This window comes from Mustelus asterias, chromosome 11 (assembly GCF_964213995.1).
Source record: "Mustelus asterias chromosome 11, sMusAst1.hap1.1, whole genome shotgun sequence".
Classification (NCBI taxonomy): domain Eukaryota; kingdom Metazoa; phylum Chordata; class Chondrichthyes; order Carcharhiniformes; family Triakidae; genus Mustelus; species Mustelus asterias.
The window spans coordinates 63764859-63788373 of NC_135811.1; the positions used below are offsets into that span (position 1 = coordinate 63764859).

The 23515-nt window shown below is 46.2% G+C and overlaps 1 protein-coding gene across 1 annotated transcript in view; it reads right to left on the reverse strand.

Annotated features, from left to right (window-relative positions):
- Positions 1-7200: 7200 nt before the first annotated feature.
- stox1 (storkhead box 1) overlaps positions 7201-23515 on the reverse strand; it is a 28141-nt gene continuing 11826 nt past the window's right edge. The window contains exon 4 of the mRNA XM_078222929.1: positions 7201-7357. Within this exon, the coding sequence (XP_078079055.1) occupies positions 7201-7357 (157 nt within the window). The remainder of the gene's footprint in view (positions 7358-23515) is intronic.

The following is a 23515-nucleotide window of genomic DNA, read 5'->3' on the forward strand; positions in this document are numbered from 1 at the left end:
GTGCAATGTGTTGGTAGTCACTGACCACTTCACTCGGTATGCACAAGCATTCCCAACCAAGGATCAGAGAGCCATAACGGTTGCCAGAACTCTATGGGAGAAATACTTCATTCACTACGGCCTACCAACTCGCATACATTCAGACCAGGGTCGGGATTTTGAAAGCCAGTTGGTGAGAGAGATGTTGACCATGTTGGGTGGGAGGAAATCAAGAACTTCACCATACCACCCACAAGGTGACCCTCAACCAGAGAGGTTCAATAGAACCCTGTTGAACATGCTAGGAACTCTTGAGCCCAGTCAAAAGTCCAAATGGAGTCAGCACATTGCACATCTGGTCCACGCGTATAACTGTAGCCCAAATGAAGCTACCGGGTATTCACCCTACTTTTGAATGTTCGGGAGGGAAGCCAGACTTCCTGTGGACGTTTGCTTTGGCGTGTCAGCGGATGGGACCTCAACAACTTCCCACTTGCAGTATGTGTCTAAGATGAAGAAAGAGCTGCAAGCAGCCTATCAGTTGGCCCAAGCCACTTCCGCTAAAATGAACCAAAGTAACAAGGAGAGGTATGACCAGAGAGTGCGCTACCATTGCTTGAAGCCTGGGGATAGAGTCCTCATTCGAAACCTTGGCCTGAAAGGGAAACAGAAGCTTGCTGATCGGTGGAGTGCAAATCCTTATGTGGTTGAGAGTCAAATGTCTGATCTTCCTGTTTATCGTCTAAAGCCTGCAGATGGTTCGGGACCCACTAAGGTCATGCACCAAAATCATATTTTGACCCTGGGACAAGAGGTCCAATTGAGCACTGAGGTTGACTCAAAGCCTACTCCCTCTCCAAGAGCCCTCAGGCGCAGAAAAGCAAAAGAAAGGAATCAAACTCCTGAGGTTCACAAAGATGACTCCGCACCTGATGTGCCCCTGGGAGATCAAAACTCTTCAGACTCAGAGTCAGAGTATGGACATTACCCAGAGGACTTGAGCATTGACAATCCGGAGGGAATCTGTGAACAACCGGAACAGGATGTCATGCCTACAGAGTCCAATCCCCCCACAAATGCTACAGAAGTGACAGAAGTCGCAGCGAGCTCAGAATCTTCAGAAGGGCTACCTGTTGTGATAGAAGAGGTAGTAACTGAGCAAAGGGAAGTAGAATCAGAAAGTTCTGTTGAGGGCACTTACACTACAGACACATCTAACATAGCCAATCCAGAACCAGAGATAAGGAGATCACAGAGAGAGAGAAAGCCAGCAGACCGTTTCCATTATACAAAGCTGGGAGAGCCGTGTGCAAAGTCTGTAGTAGTAGGACATACAATTGTTCACTCAGCTACGCCACCCACTATGCATTTTCCTGAACACTGCAATAGTTGTCATACATGGTGGTGTAACTCCTTTGCTCAGTGCTCGTCATGTATAAATAAGGTACCACTCTTTTCACCCACTATTATACCAGTCATCACACTATAAGGTACATGGTGTAATTGGTTAACTGGGTCCTATGTCATGTACTTCAGCACGGGGGCATGCTGTATTTTTGGTGGGGGGAGAATGTAAGGGACTGAGGAAAATTTGTGGGGAAGACATTTACCAGTGTTCTTTGTCCCTGTGGGTTTCAGTGTCCTGTTTGCCGGGCGGATGCTGTGAACAGGATGCTGTTGGTTGAGTGATGTGGGCTGGGCCAATGGGATTGCTCTGGGGGCGGGAGGGAAAAAAGGCGCCAGGAAGTGAAGAGCTGCAGAGCTGGAGAGGGAGAGAGCTGAAGAGGGAGAGAGCTGAAGAGGGAGTGTGCAGAGAGAGAGCTTTTTCCAGGCAGTGAGAATTCGGTTTGGAGTGAGAGGCAGCCAGGCGTTCCCCTGCCTGTTCTTTTCATTACCGACGAGGAGGACAGCATTCAGCGCACTCGACCTACGTTGCTGCATGGATAGCTCGCGGCACCTCTGCCTCTTGCGGCATCATCTTCCACACGTGTGTGTCTCCTGGACTGTGTGTGTGTGTCTTGAGTAACTGGTGGGGACTATACAGTCCAACCGGAACAGTATCTACAAATGTGTTACTGAGGATGAGTTTCCCCATGTGTGCACCAACGGATGGGCCCCAACGGTTATAGATCAGAGCTCACTGTTTTATGTCTGTTAATGATATGTGTTATTAAATTTATTTTTGATATTCCGATTACAGTATTGACATTTATGGGTAAACAGGGAATTAGCCAAATCAACATCAACCGCTAGGAATTCGGGATCCTGTTGATTGAATATTTAAATAGTAGCCCCATATAGTGGTCAGCAGGGGGTTACATAGTGAATCTAGCCGCCTCTGGAATACATTCAATGTTTTGGCATCAACTACTTCCTGTGGTAACGAATTCCACAGGCTCACCACTCTTTGGGTGAAGAAATGTCTCCTCACCTCCTAAATGGTCTACTCCAAATCCTCAGACTGTGACCCCTGGTTCTGGACTCCCCCACCATCGGGAACATCCTCCCTACATCTACCCTGTCTAATCCTAGAACATAGAACAGTACAGCACAGAACAGGCCCTTAATGTTGTGCCTATTAGTCCTATTAGAATTTTATAAGTCTCTACGAGATCGCTCCTCATTCGTCTGAACTCCAGTGAAAACAATTCAAAAGAGAAAATGCTGGAAAATCTCAGCAGGTCTGGCAGCATCTGTAAGGAGAGAAAAGAGCTGACGTTTCGAGTCCAGATGACCCTTTGTCAAAGCTAAAAGGCACAGAAAGTGGGAGATATTTATACTGCAGGGTGAGGGAATGAAAGATGAATCATAGCCACAGAAACCAGGGGAAACGGCTGCCAATGGCTGTCCAGAGAGAGAATACAAGGTGTAAATAGCCAAACGGCAGAGAAGCTGAAATCAGAGGGTAAGCTGTGACAGATGAAGATATGGGGGAGGATGGGGCAATGGGTGGGAGAGGGGTAAGATTTTTGAAAAAGGGAGAAAAGGGGAAGCAGAGGGGGAGAAAAGCTAAGGAAAGGGGGATAAAGTAGGGGGAAAGAGTGGGGGCAAGAAAAATGAAGACAGACAATAAATAAAAGGTAGAGAACAGGTCCTTAGGGATAGGATTTATGACCATTTAGAAAGATGCAGCTTAATCCGGGATAGTCAGCACGGATTTGTGAAGGGCAAGTCTTGCCTTACAAATTTGATAGAATTTTTTGAGGAGGTAACTAAGTGTGTAGATGAAGGTAGTGCAGTTGATGTCATATACATGGATTTTAGTAAGGCGTTTGATAAAGTCCCCCACGGTCGGCTTATGAAGAAAGTAAGGATGTGTGGGATAGAGGGAAGTTTGGCCGATTGGATAGGTAACTGGCTATCTAACAGAAGACAGAGGCTGGTGGTGGATGGAAAATTTTCGGACTGGAAACCAGTTACCAGCGGAGTGCCACAGGGATCAGTGCTTGGTCCTCTGCTATTTGTCATTTTTATAAATGACTTAGAGGAGGGGGCTGAAGGGTAGATCAGTAAATTTGCTGATGACACCAAGATTGGTGGAGTAGTGGATGAGGTGGAGGGCTGTTGTAGGCTGCAAAGAGATATAGATAGGATGCAGAGCTGGGCTGAAAAATGGCAAATGGAGTTTAACCCTGACAAATGCGAGGTGATTCATTTTGGTAGGACAAATTTAAATGTGGATTACAGGGTCAAAGGTAGGGTTCTGAAGAATGTGGAGGAACAGAGAGATCTTGGGGTTCACATCCATAGATCTCTGAAGGTTGCCACTCAAGTGGATAGAGCCGTGAAGAAGGCCTATAGTGTGTTGGCGTTCATTAACAGGGGGTTTGAGTTTAAGAGCCGTGGGGTTATGCTGCAACTGTACAGGACCTTGGTGAGACCACATTTGGAATATTGTGTGCAGTTCTGGTCACCTCACTACAAGAAGGATGTGGAGACACTGGAAAGAGTGCAAAGGAGATTTACCAGGATGCTGCCTGGTTTGGAGGGTAGGTCTTATGAGGAAAGGTTGAGGGAACTTGGGCTTTTCTCTTTAGAGCGGAGGAGGTTGAGAGGAGACTTGATAGAGGTTTATAAGATGATGAGGGGGATAGATAGAGTGAACGTTCAAAGACTATTTCCTCGGGTGAATGGAGCGGTAACTAGGGGGCATAACTATAGGGTTCATGGTGGGAGATATAGGAAGGATGTCCGAGGTAGGTTCTTTACGCAAAGAGTGGTTGGGGTGTGGAATGGACTGCCTGCAGTGATAGTGGAGTCAGAAACTTTAGGAACATTTAAGAAGCTATTGGATAGGCACATGGAGTACTTCGGGATGATAGGGAGGAAATAGCTTGATCTGGGTTTCAGACAAAGCTCGGCACAACAACGTGGGCCGAAGGGCCTGTTCTGTGCTGTACTGTTCTATGTTCTAAAAAATTAAATAAAATATAAACAAAGGAGTCGAGGTGGGGTAGAGCAAATCATCTGAAGTTGAATTCGATGTTGAGACCGGAAGGCTGTAAAGTGCCGAGCTGGAAGATGAGATGCTGTTCCTCCAGTTTGTGTTGAGCTTCACTGGAACATTGCAGCAATGATGTGGAGATGCTGGCGTTGGACTGGGGTAAACACAGTAAGAAGTTTAACAACACCAGGTTAAAGTCCAACAGGTTTATTTGGTAGCAAAAGCCACACAAGCTTTCGGAGCTCCAAGCCCCTTCTTCAGGTGAGTGGGAATTCTGTTCACAAACAGGGCATATAAAGACACAAACTCAATTTACATGAATAATGGTTGGAATGCGCATACTTACAACTAATCAAGTCTTTAAGATACAAAGAACGTGAGTGGAGAGAGCATCAAGACAGGCTAAAAAGATGTGTATTGTCTCCAGACAAGACAGCCAGTGAAACTCTGTGGGGGTTACAAATAGTGGGACATGAACCCAATATCCCGGTTGAGGCCGTCCGCGTGTGTGCGGAACTTGGCTATCAGTTTCTGCTCAGCGACTCTGCGCTGTCGTGTGTCGCGAAGGCCGCCTTCAAGGCGGCCTTCTCCAAGGCGGCCTTCACGATACACGACAGCAGTGTTAACGTAAGCCTTACTTGTGACTAATAAATAAATTTTAAGGTGTTGCATTGTCTCCTTTCGGAGGCAGAGCCATCGGCGGTGCATGGTGTCCGACATTTGTTCAAATGACATTCATGTACGAACTGTGACCACCGAATGAAAATCATGCAGGAGGCAATGGCCTACTGGTATTATCACGAATGGATAAAAAAGTGTGTGCACGCCACCCAGTCAGCATGCACAACAGCTACATCTCGCGGAGCTCTGATATCCCCAGGGTCTTTGAGGACCTCCCGGCTGCCAGGATGGCTCATGGGAGACAAGGGCTTCCCACCGAGGAAATGGCTGATAACTCTAGTGTAAAAGCCTGAGACAGAGGTGGAGTTCCGCTAAAATAAGGCCCATGCTGCCACCCGGTCCATTGTTGAGCAGTGCACCAGGCTCCTGAAGATGTGGTTCCGCTGCCTGGACTGCTCTGGCAGGGCCAATGTCTCCCACATTGTGGTCATCTGCTGTGTGCTCCACAATCTGGCGCAGCAGCAGGGAGACGTTCTGGGGGAGGAGGAGGAGGAGGAGGACCAGGCAGATGTGGAGGACGAGGCTGAGGAGGAGCCAGAGAATGGGTGCAGGTGGTGACAAAGGTCCGGCAAGGCTGGGAAGGGAGGCCCTCATCACCACATGGTTCATCAACTAGGAGGTGTAGACCTGCAGCTCCAAAACCCACGTCAGCAGTGGGGACCGGTGACCTCGCAACCCTAACGGCATTTTCAGTGAGTGCTTGGAGTATCAGGACAGTCAGGGATCTGGCACATGCGCTGGAACTGGTAATTGCACAACCTCGTGGGTAGCTATCAACGGTCCAAACTCCGGTGAGTTGATGGCCTTCTCTTGTGAACGATGCTCTGAAGCTCTATGCACATGGTCAGGGCACAAGACTCTCTGTAGGATGCAGGTCACAGACAGATGAGTCACAGCTGTGAGATGCAAAAAATATATTAAATAAATTTGATAGTGATCATTGACATTGTCAATTACCCTATCTCTAACTACGGTACAAGCCTTCACCCGTGCCCTCTTGGTAACCCTACAACCTCTTAATCTTCCATGGCCTGCCGTTACGCCCAGGTGATGCCCCAGGATGCAGATCAGAGGTGGAGGCAATCTGCTGTGTTCTATGCCCCGTGGCCTTTGATGTCCTTTGTAAGTGACCCCTGGAGGGCCGGGCTCTGGTCGGCTTTCGGGTGTCATGGATGTAGCTGTGCCACTCAGTTCAGCCTGCTGCCCATGAGATGCACCGGTGTCAGTAGGGCTGATGAGTCTCCTGGGAGGTAGGTGTGGCATGGTCTCCAGATCTTCCTCCCTCCTTGGGGTGCCCCTGGGACACTGCGTGGGATGGAGGTGCAGCTGGTCCCAGCACAGATCCCTGAACCATTTTTGATATTTACCTTCTCACAATATTTCTTGAAATCCTTGGCAATACCCTTTAAGCTCTCCTCCAATCAGAAAAACATAATTTCAAAACTCAAAGATAGGTATTAGTTACTTTTCGAAATTGTTTTTATTTTTATCTTTTCTGTATAAACATCTGTTTTAGTAACACAAAATACACGTTTTTAACAACTGCAATAAATGGAAAAAGGAACGTTAGAATAGTGCTCATATTACTCGACCTAGTAATCCAGTGACCTGGATTAATGATCCAGAAATAGCAATCAAATCTCACAATAGCAATTGTGGAATTTAATTTCTGTTAATTAAATAAAATCTGGAATAAAAAGCTAGGATTTGAAATGGTGACCATGAAATTATTTATTGCCATAAAAACCCATCTGCGCCACTAATGTCCTGTTCCAGTCTGCCCTGTAAGTGATTCCAGATAAAGGGCAATGCGGTTGACTGTGAGCTGTCCTCAAATAGCCCAGTCATTTGTGTTACAAAAACTGGCACACAGGGACAATTAAGATGGGCAGTAAGTGCTGACTTTGCCAGTAATACCCACATCCCAGGAATGAATAAAAAATGAATAGTCCTTAAATGGGAACAATTCAAAGGCCACAATTTTTTATAAAAGCTGTGTCAGGCATAACGCATTCACAATTCACAACATACAAAAGCCCTGATGTTTATCTGATACTTTACATTCCTAGGCCATGGCCAGAGAGCACTGTCACTGCTCAAACATTCATTACTGGGGTGAGTGGCAGCAAGGGATGCTGGGACAACAGGCCACTCCGCCCGGTGCTGTTCAGGGTTCCATAACTCTGCAGCAAGCCACGTCTCTTCAAGCTGTCCAGACCAATTGAATTGGTTGATGCCAAACTCACTCGGGTCCTGGAAAAGGAGTTCAAATGAAAGGTTGGTCATTTCTTTGTCTTTAACCTGAAAATATTTCTGAATGATAAGAGACATATTCTGTCTGTTCCAGCTCTTCAAAACAACTGTCTAATTAGCTCTCTCTAATTAATTCTATCAAATTAGCAGTCCTATCAAACAGCAAAAGCCCGAGAGGAGTATAGAAAGTGCAAGAGGGAATTTAAAAAGGAAATTAGGAGAGCAAAAAGGAGGCATGAAAGGATACTGGCAGGTAAAATAAGTTGTTTTATAAGTACATTAAGGGTAAAAGGGTAACGAGGGAAAGAGTGGGGCCCATTAAGGACCACAAGGCTAATTTGTGTGTGGAGCCTGGAGGTAGGGTTCTAAATGTGTTGGCATTCACTCGTGAGAGACACGGTATGGGTATAGAAATCAGGGAGAAGGACTGTGATACATTTAAAGAAATTAATGTGGACAGAGAAGAGATTCTGAGCAGTCTGGCAGACTTAAAAATAGATAAATCTCCAGAGCCGGATGAAATGTGCCCCAGGCTGTTGAGTGAGGCAAAGGAGGATTGCTGGCAATAATTTTCAATTCCTCTCTGGCCACAGGAGGGGTGCTGGTGGACTGGAGAAAAGACAATGTGGTACCATTGTTCACAAAGTTTAAAAAAAAGTTTACTTATTATTGTCACAAGTAGGCTGACATGAATACTGCAATGAAGTTACTGTGAAAATCCCCTAGTTGCCACACTCCGGCACCCGTTTGTGTACACTGAGGGAGAATTTAGCATGGCCAATGCACCACACTAGCACGTTTTTCCGACTGTGGGAGGAAAGTGGCGCACCTGGAGAAAACCCACGCAGACACAGGGAGAACTTGCGGAGAGTGACCCAACCTGGGAATTGAAAAGGAACAAAAGGTTAAACCAGGAAACTGCAGGCCAGTTAATCTAACCTCTCCCTATTGGAAGCAATTCTGAGAAACAGAATTAATCTGCATTTGGAGAGGCAGGATTAATCAAGAACAGTCAGCGTGATTTTAAGGGAACTTCATGTCTGACCAACTTGATTGATTTTTTTTTGAAGAGGTGACCAGGTGTGTAGATGAGAGCAATGCATTTGACATAGTCTCCCTGGACTTCAGTAAGGTTTCAGATAAGGCTGCACATGGGAGACCGATAGCAAAGGAAAGAACCCATAGAATCCAAGGAAATTTGGCAAATTGGATCCAGAATTGGCTGATCGACAGGAAGCGGAGGGTGCTGGTCGAGGGGTGTTTTTGGACAGGAAGACTGTGTCCAGTGGGATCCTGCAGGGATCAGTGTTGGGGCCCTTGTTGTTGGGGTAGTAAGCTGTGTGGGAAGCCAACTGTTTTATTCCAACTGTTTTCTTTAATTTTTCCATTATTATTTTTATAACATTTTCTATTTTGTACTAACACATTCTCATAGAAGAAACATAGAAAAACTACAGCACAAAACAGGCCCTTCAGCCTCACAAGTTGTGCCGAACATATCCTTACCTTCTAGGCCTACCTATAACCCTCCATCCTATTAAGTCCCATGTACTCATCCAGGAGTCTCTTAAAAGACCCTACTGAGTTTGCCTCCACCACCACTGGCGGCAGCCGATTCCACTCGCCCACCACCTTCTGTGTGAAAAACTTCCCCCTAACATTTCCCCTGTACCTACCCCCCAGCACCTTAAACCTGTGTCCTCTCATAGCAGCCATTTTCACCCTGGGAAAAAGCCTCTGAGAGTCCACCCGATCTATGCCTCTCAACATCTTATATACCTCTATTAGGTCTCCTCTCATCCTACATCTCTCCAAGGAGAAAAGACCGAGCTCCCTCAGCCTATCCTCATAAGGCATGCCACTCAATCCAGCAACATCCTTGTAAATCTCCTCTGCACCCTTTCAATATTTTCCACATCCTTCGTGTAATGAGGCGACCAGAACTGAGCACAGTACTCCAAGTGGGGTCTGACGAGGGTCTTATATAGCTGCATCATTAACCCCGGACTCCTAAACTCAATCCCTCGATTGATAAAGGCCAGCACACCATATGCCTTCTTAACCACCTCCTCCACCTGCAGGGCCGATTTGAGAGACCTATGGACCCGGACCCCAAGGTCCTTCTGATCCTCCACAGTACTAAGAGTCTTTCCCTTTATATTGTACTCCTTCATCCCATTTGACCTGCCAAAATGGACCACTACGCATTTATCTGGGTTGAAGTCCATCTGCCACTTCTCTGCCCAGTCTTGCATCCCATCTATGTCCCTCTGTAACTTCTGACATCCCTCCAGACTATCCACAATCCCACCAACCTTCGTGTCATCAGCAAACTTATCAACCCATCCCTCCACTTCCTCATCCAGGTCATTTATGAAAATGACAAACAGCAAGGGTCCCAGAACAGATCCCTGGGGCACACCACTGGTGACCGACCTCCATTTAGAAAAAGACCCATCTGTACCCACTCTCTGCCTCCTTTGGGCAAGCCAGTTCTGGATCCACAGGGCAGCAGCCCCATGGATCCCATGCCCTCTCACATTTTCTAGAAGCCTTGCATGGGGGACCTTATCGAACGCCTTGCTAAAATCCATATAAACCACATCTACCACTTTCCCTTCGTCAATGTGTTTAGTCACATTTTCGAAGAACTCCACCGGGCTCGTAAGGCACGATCGGCCTTTGACAAAGCCATGCTGAGTATTCTTGAGCATACTAAACCTCTCTAAATGCTCATAAATCTTGTCCCTCAGGATCTTCTCCATCAGCTTACCAACCACTGAGGTTAGACTCACCGGTCGGTAATTACCTGGGCTATCCCTATTCCCCTTCTTGAAAATAGGAACCACATCCGCAATCCTCCAATCCTCCGGCACCTCTCCTGTCTCCATCGACGACGCAAAGATCATCGCCAGAGGCTCTGCAATCTCTTCCCTCGCCTCCCACAGTAACCTGGGGTACATCCCATCCGGATCCGGCGACTTATCTATCTTGATGCCATTCAAAGATTCCAGCACAACCTCTTTGTTAAAGTCCACATACTCAATCTTTTCAGTCCACCGCAAGCCCACAGTACATCCACCCAGGTCCTTCTCCTCTGTGAAAACCGAGGCAAAATACTCATTGAGCACCTCTGCCATTTCTACTGGTTCCGTACTGATTTTCCCGCCTTCACCTTTTATAGGCCCTATTCCTTCACGTCTCATCCTTTCACTCTCCACATATTTATAGAACGCCTTAGGGATTTCCTTAATTCTACTTGCCAAGGCCTTCTCGTGACCCCTTCTGGCTCTCCTAACTTCCTTCTTTAGTCCCTTCCTACAAGCCGTATACTCATCTCGATCCCTATCTTCGCCAAGCTCTCTGAACCTTTTGTACGCTTTCCTTTTCTTCTCGACTAGGTCCCGCACAGCTTTCGTGCACCACAGTTCCTTTAACCTACCAACTCCTCCCTGTCTGTTCGGAACATTGTCCTGTAGAACCCTAGACAGACATTCGTTGAAAAACTGCCACTTCTCTTCAGTACATTTCCCCGAGAATATCTCCTTCCAATTTACTGCTCTAATTTGCTGCCTTATGTCTTCATATTTCCCCTAACTCCATATAAACGCTTTCCGAGCTTGCCTGATCCTCTCTTTCTCCAATGCAAGCATAAAGGAGATAGAGTTATGATCGCTATCCCCAAGATGCTCTCCCACCGAGAGATCTGACACCTGTCCAGGCTCATTGGTCAGTATCAGATCACGTACAGCCTCTCCTCTTGTAGGCTTGTCCACATGCTGTGTCAGGAAACCCTCCTGAACACACCTAACAAATTCCTCCCCATCCAATCTCCTTACCCTAGGGATATTCCAATCTATGTTTGGGAAATTAAAGTCTCCCATCATCATAGTTTCCTGCCATATTTGATTGATTTCACTTTGCATGCTTTACAGTTCAAACACACTTTGTCCAGTGCTTTCAGTCGCTTGAGTCCATTCAATCGACTTGTCTAGGGATATTTTGGTTTCTGCCAGCAATTTCTTCTGAATATTCAAATTATTGATACCACAGACCAAAAGCTCACGGAACATATCACTTAGAAACATAGAGAATAGGAGCAGGAGTGGGCCATTCAGCCCTCGAGCCTACTCTGCCTTTCATTATGATCATGGCTGATCATCAAATTCAATACCCTGATCCCGCCGAGAGACGGGCCACACTCACCATTTAGCAACAAAAGCAGAAACTGTCTCCCCAGGGTCCCTAATGGCTGGATGGAACTTATACTGCTGCATAACAATGGAGTGTCGGGGATTGTCCTGGTCCTTCACTAATGCCACTCACTGGTCAAAGTGATTACTATGTGGAGCCTCCGCAGATATTACCTTTCTTCTGAGTTTATACGTTTGTGGGCCGCAAACTGAGTAAACTCATCTCTGCTTTTTCACAGAAGTTATTTCTTTGGCAGCAAAAAGGTATTGAAGCCTTTCGATGTACTGGCCCCAATTTTCAACTGCCAGATCAAACAGATCAATTTTCCCTAATAATGGCATAGCTATTTGACCATGGTTGGTACAGATGACTTTTTACCTTTGCAGGTTTTTGAGAGCTCCCCCATCCAAATTTTGGCTTTTTGTAGGCCAATGTATTCTCGTCACCAATACTGTAGCACGAAGTAATATGATGAGGAAGCTTTAAATCACAATGGTGGTTTATTAAACAACAGCAATAATTATATCTATATATATAATATCGATGGGTTCCATCTACTTGGGCCCACATCCTAACATTCGATAGGTCAAGGTTCACGTGTTCCATTCCGATAGGTCCTGGGAGGGCCACGTGACCCACAAACAATCACCCCTTAAAGAGGCCTCGCTATCATAATTACCTTAGACAGAGTCAGTCTTTACAGAACCTGCAGCCAACCTACAAACCTCACATCGCACCCCTCAGCAAGACCAGACTCTGCATACCAGGCTTATGAGTTATTAATTTTTGATTTAAACAACTGCACTTAAATAGCACCATCAGTATATTTCAATCAGTAAAATAATGGAAGGTGTTGATATCAGTGTTTACAGTAGAAACACAGCAGTGTTCAGTTTGTGTCTGCCAAGGGCCACTCAGCCTTGATCAAAACATGAACAATTGAACTGAACTCAAGAGGCGAGGCGAGAGTGTCAGCCTCAGGCATCAAGGGAGCTAGCAGTAGAGTGAATGTGCTACTGAGGAGCCTCAATGTCATAGAAACCCTACAGTGCAGAAAGAGGCCATTTGGCCCATCGAGTCTGCACTGACCACAATCCCACCCAGGCCCTAACCCCATATCCCATTACCCGCTAATCCCTCTAACCTACGCATCTCAGGCCACTAAGGGGCAATTTTAGCACGGCCAATCAACCTAACCCACACATCTTTGGACTGTGGGAGGAAACCGGAGCACCCGGAGGAAACCCACGCGGACACGAGGAGCATGTGCAAACTCCACACAGACAATGACCCAAGCTGGGAATCGAACCCAGGTCCCTGGAGCTGTGAAGCAGCAGTGCTAACCACTGTGCTACCGTGCCGCCCTCAGTAATGTGCTCCTCAATAGCACATTCACTCTACTGCTAGCTACCTTGATGCCTGAGGCTGACACTCTCGCCTCGCCTCTTGAGTTCAGTTCAATTGTTCATGTTTTGATCAAGGCTGAGTGGCCCTTGGCAGACACAAACTGAACATTGCTGTGTTTCTACTGTAAACACTGATATCAACACCTTCCATTATTTTACTGATTGAAATATACTGATGGTGCTATTTAAGTGCAGTTGTTTAAATCAAAAATAAATAACTCATAAGCCTGACTTTTGGCTTTATCTCACCAGAAGTTGCCTCACATTCCAAGTCTGTGGTTCCGTTCTTTCAGTTAACCCTTCCTCTGCCCATCATTGCTGCAATGTTCTCCCTCAGATACTCTCACCATCAGTCACGTGGAGCACATTCCTAGATAACTTAACTGGACAGACTATGATGGTAAAGTTTGACTTGATTCCCTGGCGGAGTGATTGGAACAGTCGGATGAGATCAAGAGGAATACCCAGAGCTCCCTGCTCCAATCACACTCTGTTGGCAATGCTATGTCAGGCAAGGTTAAGTTGGCAGACAGTGAATAGTGGAATGCTGCAAGGTTCAGTGCTGGGACAGCAGCTATTTACAATCTATATTAATGACTTTGATGAAGGAACAGAGAGTAAAGTTTGCTGACGATACAAAGATGGGTGGAAAACGAAGCTGAGGGGAGGGCACAGAGAGGTTGCAAAGTGATATAGATAGGTTAAGAACCTGGGCAACAAGGTGGCAGATGGAGCACAATGTGGGGACGTCTGACGTTATTCACTTTGATTGTATGACTAGAAAAGCAGAATATTTTTGAAAAGATGTGAAACATGTAACTTGTTGGTTAGAGATACTTGGGTGTATTTATACAAGGAATCATAGAATCCCTACAGTTCAAAAGGAAGCATTTTGACCCATCCAGCCTGCGCTGATAACAATCCCACCCAGGCTCTATCACTGTAACCACCAAATATTTGCCTAGCTAATCTCCCTGACCCTAGGGTCAGTTTAGCATGGCCAATCCACCTAACCCTCACACTTTAGACTGTGGGAGGAAACTGGAGTACCCGGAAGAAACCCACGCAGACACAGGGAGATCATGCAAACTCCACACAGACAGTGACCCAAGGCCGGAATTGAACCCAGATTGTGAGACAGCAGTGCTAACCACTGTGCCACCATGCTGCAGAATGTAGAAAGTTCTCATGCAGGTCCAGCAAACAATTTGTAAGGCCTTTATTACAAGGGAATTTGAATACAAGAATAAGAAGTCTTGTTACAATTGCGTGGCATTTTGGTGAGGCCACATCTGGAATACTGGGTGCCGTTTTGGCCTCCATATTTAATAATGGATTTACTTGCATTGGGGACGGTGCAGCAAAGATTCACTTCATTGGGTCCCTGAGGTTTGTTAAGGGAAAGTTTTGCCTCAAAACTTGATTGAGTTCTTTGAGGAAGTGACAAGAAGGGTTGATGGGGTAGTGCAGTGGATGTTGTGTACATGGACTTTAGCAAGGTATTTGACAAGGTCCCATATGGCAGATTGGTCAAAAAAGTGAAAGCCCACAGGATACAGGGTAGTGTGGCAACCCGGATTAAAAGTTGGCTTCGTAACAAGAGACAAAGGATAATGGCTGATGAATGCCCTTGCGAATGGAAAGTTGTTTCAAGTGGTTGTTCCACAGGGATTGGTGTTGGGACCCATGCTGTTTGCGATACATATTAATGATTGGATGTGAACGTGGGGGGCACCATTGGGAAATTTGCACATGACACAAAGATTGGCCGAGTAGTGGATAGTGTAGAAAACAGCTATAATCTACAAAGTGATATTGATGGGTTAGTGGAGTGGGCGGTAAAGCGGCAGATGAATTTTAAAATAGAGATGGGTGAGGTGATGCAGTTAGGGAGGTCAAACAGTTGTAGGGAATACACATTAAATGGGAACATACTAAGAGGGGTAGATGAAGTGAGAGATCTTGGCGTACAAGTACACAGGTCCCTAAAGGCAGCAGTTCAAGTCGACAAGGTTGTAAAGAAGGCCAATGGAATGCTTTCCTTCATTGGCAGACGTATAGAATTAAAAAGTAAGGATATATATGTTGGAATTGTATAAAACACTGGTGAGGCCACAACTGGAGTATCGTGTGTAGTTCTGGTCACCACATTACAGGAAGGAGCTAATTGCTCTGGAGAGATGGCAGAAGAGGTTTACAAGGATGTTGCCGGGCTGGAAAAGTGTAGCTAAGAAAAGAGATTGGATAGGTTGGGGTTTTCTTTGGAACAAAGAAAGCTGAGGGATGACTTGATAGAGGTGTACAAAATTATGAAGTGGGAGAGATAGAGTGGACAGGATAAAATTGTTTCCTTTGATGGAGAATTCTGGAACCAGGGGACATAGGTTCACTGGCGGTAGGTGTGGAGAAGACATGAGGAAGAACTTTTTTATGCAGAAGGTGGAGGGTGTCTGGAATTCGCTGCCTGAGTTGGTGGTCGACGCAGAGATCCTAAACTCTTTTAAGTACCCGGATCTGCACCTTAAACTGCAGGGCTATGGGCCGGGTGCTGGAAGGTGGGATTAGAAAGGGCACCTGGGTGTTCTGGCTGACATGGACAAGATGGGCCAAATGGCCTCCACCTGTGCTGTAACTTTTCTATGGTTGTCCTGTGATGAGAGATTGAGTAAATTCAGCTTACATTCTGTGGAGTTAGAAGAATGAGAGCTGATTTCCTTGAAGCCAAGAGGATTCTGAAGGGGTTTGATAGGGCAGATGTTGAGAAATTTCCACTGGTCGGGAATCTAAAACATGGGAACACAGTCTCAGGATAAGGAGTCGATCACTTAGGATTGAGATGAGGAGAAATGAATTGACTCAAGGAGTTGTAAATCATGAAATTCTTTAGACCAGAGGATTGTGGATTCTCCATCATTGCTGCATTATTTAATGCTGGGACAGGTTTTTAATCTCTGCAGGAATCAAGGGATATGGGAAGCTCAAACAGTTCCAATGAACAGACATATTTAACTCAAAATGTGAACTCTGTTTCCCTCTCCACAAATGCTTCCAGACCTGCTGAGTATTTGCAGCATGTTGTTTCCATTACAATTTCTAGCATCCGCAGCATTTTGTTTTTATTCTTGCATTATGTTTTGTGTTGTAGGTGATGTGTCCCCAATACCTATGATGCCCATTGCTCAATCCCAGTTTGTTCCCCTGGCAGAAGTGCTTTGCTGTGTTATCTCTGAGATGAATAGGAGTCATAAAATTGTGACCCAGAAAGCCCTGATGGAATATTTGGTCAAGTGCTATCCAGGTAATGTGATTCTCATGCATATCTTGAATCACGTCAGGAGCTGGTTCCCTAGGCAGGTGTCCATATACCTCAGACTCCATGTCCTTAAAAGCCATATACTGAGATGGATATTTCCTCTCCTTCCCAACAGCTGCCCCATTTTCCTATTATTTTGCATGAAAATAAGAAACAAGTTCCCCTCCTTTAAATCCCCCTGCCCCGTCCCTTGCAGTTAATTTCTCCCTTGACAGTTCTTTACCCGTACCTGTCTATCACCAGCGACCCCACCACCCATAAGATATAGGAGGATAATTAGGCCTTTGAGTCTGCTCCGCCATTCAATCATGGCTGATAAGTTTCTCAACTCCATTCTCCTGCTTTTTCCCCACAACCTTTGATCCCTTTACAATTAAGAATCTATCTGTCTCTGTCTTAAATGCACTCAATGACCCGGCCTCCACAGCCTTTTGTGACAATGAATTCCATAGATTCACCACCCTCTGGCTGAAGAAATTCCTCCTCATCTCGGGTCTAAAGGATCGTCCCTTTACTCTGAGACTGTGCCCTTAGATTCTAGTCTCGCCTAATGGAACATCTTCCCCACATCCACTCCATCCCAGCCTTTCAGTATCCTGTAAATTTCAATGAGATTCCCCCCTCATCCTAAACTTCGAGTACAGACCCAGAGTCCTCAAACACTCCTCATATGTCAAGCTTTTCATTCCCAGGATCATTTTCATGAACCTCCTCTGGACCCCCTCCAAGGTAAGAAGTCTCACAACACCAGGTTAAAGTCCAACAGGTTTATTTGGTAGCAAATACCATAAGCTTTCGGAGCACTGCTCCTTCGTCAGATGGAGTGGAAATGAGCAGTGCTCCAAAAGCTTATGGTATTTGCTACCAAATAAACCTGTCCTTCCGGCTATTATTGCATCTCTCCAGGATCTGTTTCCCTATCTGCTCCTCCACCTCCCTGTTACTATTGGGCGGCCTATAGAAAACTCCCAGCAAAGTGATCGACCCCTTCCCACCCCGAACTTCCACCCACAGAGACTCGGTGGACAATCCCTCCACAGCATACATCTTCTCTACAGCTGTGACACTATTCCTGATCAGCAGTGCCACTCCACCCCCTCTCTTGCCTCCCTCCCTGTCCTTCCTGACACATCTGAATCCCGGCACCTGGAGTATCCAGTCCTGTCCCTGAGACATCCAAGTCTCCGTAATGGCCACCACATCACACTTCCAGGCATCGATCCACGCTCTGAGCTTATCCCCTTTATTCACTATATCCCTGGCATTAAAGTAAACACATCTCAACCCTTTGGTCTGAGCTCTCCCCTTCTCTATCCCCTGTCCATTCTCCCTCTTGCACTGTCTATAGCCCTCCTCTGTTTGCGAGCTAACTTCCTCGCTCCCAGTCACCTCGTCTTGATCCCCTCCCCCCAACCTATCTAGTTTAAACTCTCCCCAGTCGCCTTAGCCAACCTTCCCACCAGGATATTGGTCCCCCTGGGATTCAAGTGCCACCCGTTTTTTGTGTACAGGTCACACCTGCCCCTAAAGAGGTCCCAATGGTCCAGGAACCTGAATCCCTGCCCCCTGCACCAGTCCCTTAGCCACACATTCATCCTCCACCTCACTCCATTCCTGCTCTCACCTTCCCGTGGCACAGGCAGCAATCTTGAGATTACTACCTTTGCTTTCCTCCTTCTCAACGGTCTTCCTAATTCCCTATACTGTCTTTTCATGATCCCTTCCCCCTTCCTTCCCACATCAGCGGTACCAATATGTACCGCCACCTCTGGCTCCTCTCCCTCCCCCCTCAGGATTTCTGGGAGTCGACCAGCGACATCCTGGATCCCGGCCCCAGGGAGGCAGACCACCATCCGAGACTCCCGCCTGCCTCCTCAAAAACGCCTGTCCGACCTCCTGCAAAGTAAATCATGCTGAGGTTTCAGATTTCACTTGTGCTGGAACATGTTAAAAGATTACAACATGCAGCGAGACATAGATAGAATGCAAGACTGGGCGGAGAAGTGGCAGATGGACTTCAACCCGGATAAGTGTGTGGTGATCCATTTTGGCAGATCCAATGGGATGAAGCAGCAGTATAATATGAAGGGTACCATTCTTAGCAGTGTAGAGGATCAGAAGGACCTTGGGGTCCGGGTCCATAGGACTCTTAAATCAGCCTCGCAGGTGGAGGATGCGGTCAAGAAGGCGTACGGCGTACTAGCCTTCATTAATCGAGGGATTGAGTTTAGGAGTCGGGAGATAATGCTGCAGCTTTATAGGACCCTGGTTAGACCCCACTTGGAGTACTGCGCGCAGTTCTGGTCACCTCATTACAGGAAAGATGTTGAAGCCATTGAAAGGGTGCAGAGGAGATTTACAAGGATGTTGCCTGGATTGGGGGGCATGCCTTATGAGGATAGGTTGAGGGAGCTTGGTCTCTTCTCCCTGGAGAGACGAAGGATGAGAGGTGACCTGATAGAGGTTTACAAGATGTTGAGAGGTCTGGATAGGGTAGACTCTCAGAGGCTATTTCCAAGGGCTGAAATGGTTGCTACGAGAGGACACAGGTTTAAGGTGCTGGGGGGTAGGTACAGAGGAGATGTCAGGGGTAAGTTTTTCACTCAGAGGGTGGTGGGTGAGTGGAATCGGCTGACGTCGGTGGTGGTGGAGGCAAACTCATTGGGGTCTTTTAAGAGACTTCTGGATGAGTACATGGGATTTAATGGGATTGAGGGCTATAGATAGGCCTAGAGGTAGGGATATGATCAGCCCAACTTGTGGGCCGAAGGGCCTGTTTGTGCTGTGGCTTTCTATGTTCTATGCATTACAACAGGAGTTGGGACGTCTTGTTGAAGTTGTACAAGACATTGGTAAGGCCACACTTGGAGTGCTGTGTACAGTTCTGGTCACCCTATTATAGAAAGGATATTATTAAACTAGAACGAGTGCAGAAAAGATTTACTAGGATGCTACCGGGACTTGATGGACTGAGTTATAAGGAGAGGCTGGATAGACCGGGACTTTTTTCTCTGGAGCGTAGGAGGCTGAGGGGTGATCTTATAGAGGTCTATAAAATAATGAGGGGCATAGATCAGCTAGATAGTCAATATCTTTTACCAAAGGTAGGGGAGTCTAAAACTAGAGGCATAGGTTTAAAGTGAGATGGGAGAGATACAAAAGGATCCAGAAGGGCAATTTTTTCACAAAGAGGATGGTGAATGTCTGGAACAAGCTGCCAGAGGTAGTAATAGAGGTGGGTACAATTTTGTCTTTTGAAAAGCGTTTAGACAGTTACATGGGTAAGATGGGTATCGAGGGATATGGGCCAAATGCAGGCAATTGGGACTAGCTTAGGGGTTAAAAAAAGGGCGGCATGGACAAGTTTGGCCAAAGGCTTGTTTCCATGCTGTAAACCTCTATGACTCTATGCTGAGATGTGTTGCGCACATTCCCAGCTGGTGATCTGCTAACCTCACCAGAGACCACTATCTCATGAACAGGGCATGATCAGAGGTCAGAACCAATTAGCGTTAACCATCTCTGAGATGTGTTTAATTAATATAACCCCCTGCTGACCACTATATGGGGCTACTATTTAAATATTCAATCAACAGGATCCCGAATTCCTAGCGGTTGATGTTGATTTGGCTAATTCCCTGTTTACCCATAAATGTCAGTACTGTAACCGGAATATCAAAAATAAATTTAATAACAATTATAATTAACAGACATAAAACAGTGAGCTCTGATCTATAACCGTTGGGGCCCATCCGTTGGTGCACACATGGAGAATCTCATCCTCATTTGTAGATACTGTTCCAGTTGGATTGTATAGTCCCCACCAGTTACTCACGACACCCACGCACAGTCCAGAAGAGACACACGTGTGGAAGATGATGCCGCAGGAGGCAGAGGTGCCGCGAGCTATCCGTGCAGCAACGTAGGTCGAGTGCACTGAAGGCTGTCCTCCTCGGCAGTAATGAAAAGAACAGGCATGGGAACGCCTGGCTGCCTCTCACTCCAAACCGAATTCTCACTGCCTGGGAAAAGCTCTCTCTCTGCACACTCCCTCTTCAGCTCTCTCCCTCTCCAGCTCTGCAGCTGCTTCACTTCCTAGTGCCTTTTTTTCCTCCCGCCCCCAGAGCAATCCCATTGGCCCAGCCCACATCACTCAACCAACAGCATTCTGTTCACAGCACCCGCCCGGCAAACAGGACACTGAAACCCACAAGGGACAAAGAACACTGGTAAATGTCTTCCCCACAAATTTTCCTCAGTCCCTTACATTAACCAATGAATGTGGGGTGTTCTCTACGATAATGTACAATAATACTGTGAGAGCGAGAACAAGAGAGCAGTCTGCGAACATTTTGTAGGGACAAGAAGGAAAACCTAATAAACTTATCAGACCACAAGACGTCAACGCATTCTCAAATCTAACAATTCTGGCATAGACTAGTGGGAGCATTGATCAGATTTCGACTTGAGGAGCACTGACGGACTCATTGACGCTGAGAGGTAAGATTATGATTAGCTATGATTAGCTATGATTCTCCATTACATGACTCCAAGTTGGCTGTTCGCGTGATTCCATATTTGTCTGACACCTGGTCTAGATGTTTTGGCTTGAGGCCCCCATTGAGTGCACTCTTTCCGCTAAAGGTTAACCCATGGTCATAACTGATCCTAATCGGCTCGAGACTTCCTTACTCGGAGTTAAGGATGGCAACTTTTACAGATGCATCATAGAAAGCATTCTTTCTGGCTGTATCACAGCTTGGTATGGCTCCTGCTCTGCCCAAGACCGCAAGAAACTACACAAGGTCGTGAATGTAGCCCAATCCATCACGCAAACCAGCCTCCCATCCATTGACTCTGTCTACACTTCCCGCTGCCTCGGCAAAGCAGCCAGCATAATCAAGGACCCCACACACCCCAGACATTCTCTCTTTCACCTTCTTCCGTCGGGAAAAAGATAGAAAAGTCTGAGGTCATGAGCTTCTTCCCTGCTGCTGTCAGACTTTTGAATGGACCTACCTTGCATTAAGTTGAATTTTCTCTGCACCCTAGCTATGACACTACATTCTGCACCCTCTCCTTTCCTTCTCTGTGAACGGTATGTTTGTCTGTATTGTGCGCAAGAAACAATACTTTTCACTGTGTACTAATATGTGACAATAATAAATCAAATCAAATCAAATGGCAGAAAAGACCAGTAAAAGTTATTTACCTACCACAGCGAAGGGTGGAATGGCCTCTCCGGATGTAACAGAACCAGAAATGATGCGACAATTGAAAGAGTTTGTAGAACAGTGGTTCAAGTTACAGAAAATGTTCATCAAAATTCAGCAGAAGTATGCAGCCTCTAAGGGACAATAGACCTTGTACGATATTAGGCAGGCATGGAGGAAAGCCAAGAGATTACTTGGCAAGGACCGTATTCACCAGTCCCTCACCATGATGAGTCAACTCAGACAGTGAAAAGAAACTATTGGTCGTGTGGAATTGGACCGAAAGATTAAGGGGCTCCACGATCAATTAGCCGCAGTCTGTATCTCCCTGAAGGGGGAGAAACAGAAATGTCAGAAACTTGCAGACGAGATTATGGTCCTGCAAAAGAACAGTAAAACTCCATCACTCAGTCCCAGAATGTACCCTGTTCTGGAACGAATTGAACAACAGGTACGGGCAAGACAGTTAAGGGAAGTCTATGGAGGAGATGAGTCTTCTTCGGAGGACTCTGAAAATGAGGAAGCGGAATCTTTTTCCTCTAAAACATAAGAGAGCAAAGATCGAGTCTCAAAGAACAACAGATGGGAATGGGGTCACTCATACCAAGAACAAATATGGTAACATGGCAATCCATAAACCCGCAGACTCAGAAAAGATCAATCAATGGACTAAAGAAATACCCCCCCCCACCCTAAACAAAGTGGAGCAAAAACACAGGACCTTTTGAAGCGACTGAAAGGAATTTATGGGCTTCACCCATTGGACGGTGTGTAGATATTAACCTTTATGGTTCCAAACAGGACGTTGTTGACTGATGTAGAGGGAGGACTAGGTCAGGACAGACAAAACCTCGAGGGAGGATGGAATTAAATCCGACTGTGGTGTATGGCATACATGGCAAGCAAGACTGACTGGGGTAAAATAGCATCATGTCAGCAGAAAGTGAGTGAAGAAATCCCTGATTATCAAGAACTGTTTAGGGCAAATTGGCTCGAGCATTCGGGAAGTAACCACAGAAAACATAGAAGTACGTTGATGCCATTAAAATCGGCGTTTGTTGCTGGCTTCAAATCGGATTTTTCCAAAATGCTGAAAGTTAACAAACTGGATTGGGAAGAAGGAGGCACTATCTATACTCGGTTGGTTACACATCTTATTCGGCTAGAACGGGATATGACTGTGAACATTAGAGCCGTGCAAATGGCAGTGCATTCGACCAATGACAGATGTCCAGGTTCAGTGTCATAATTGTGGAAAGGAAGGCCATTGGGCAAAAACATGCCTAGCATGGGTACGAGATTGGGGAAGGCAGAACAGGAATCCCGAGGAGAATGCTAAAGGTGAACCAGATAGATTAATAGAGCAGTTTAAATAGCTCATTGCTCGACAGCAGGAAGCAGCCCTGCAAGTGGCAAAAAATGAGTAGACCCTACTCTCACTTTACCACTGTTGGTCCTCTTGCAACAACAAGCAGATGGCCTTTATATGAGTTGTTTATTGGACACTGGAGCAGAGTTAACATGTATACAGGTGCTCCTGGGAATGAATGTGCTTACCCAGGTGGAATCGTCTCTGTGCTTCTCTAATGGGAAGGTCACCTGAAATATCAGGCTCCTGGAGAAAGATGAACTGAAGGAACACCCAGTTTGGGCTAAAGACAAGAATGATTGTGGACTGTTACAAATGGACCCAGTAACCTTTACCGGGACCCCTTCGCCCTGCACTTGGCAGTAACCCGTTAGGCAGTCATCTATAGATGGGATCCAGCCCATTGTGAACCAGTTGGTGGAAAGGGGAATATTGATTAAGACTCAGTGTATCCAACAGTCCTGTTTGGCCAGTAAAGAAAGAGAATGGAACTTGGAGGTTGACAATAGATTATAGGAATGCTAATCAACAAGTGGTAGCTGATCCTTCTACCATCTTTAATGCCTTATCACCGGAGCACAAGTGGTTTTCAGTAATCAACATGGCAAATGGTTTTTGGTCTGTTCCCTTAGCACCTGAGATTCAACCTTGGTTTGCCTTTAC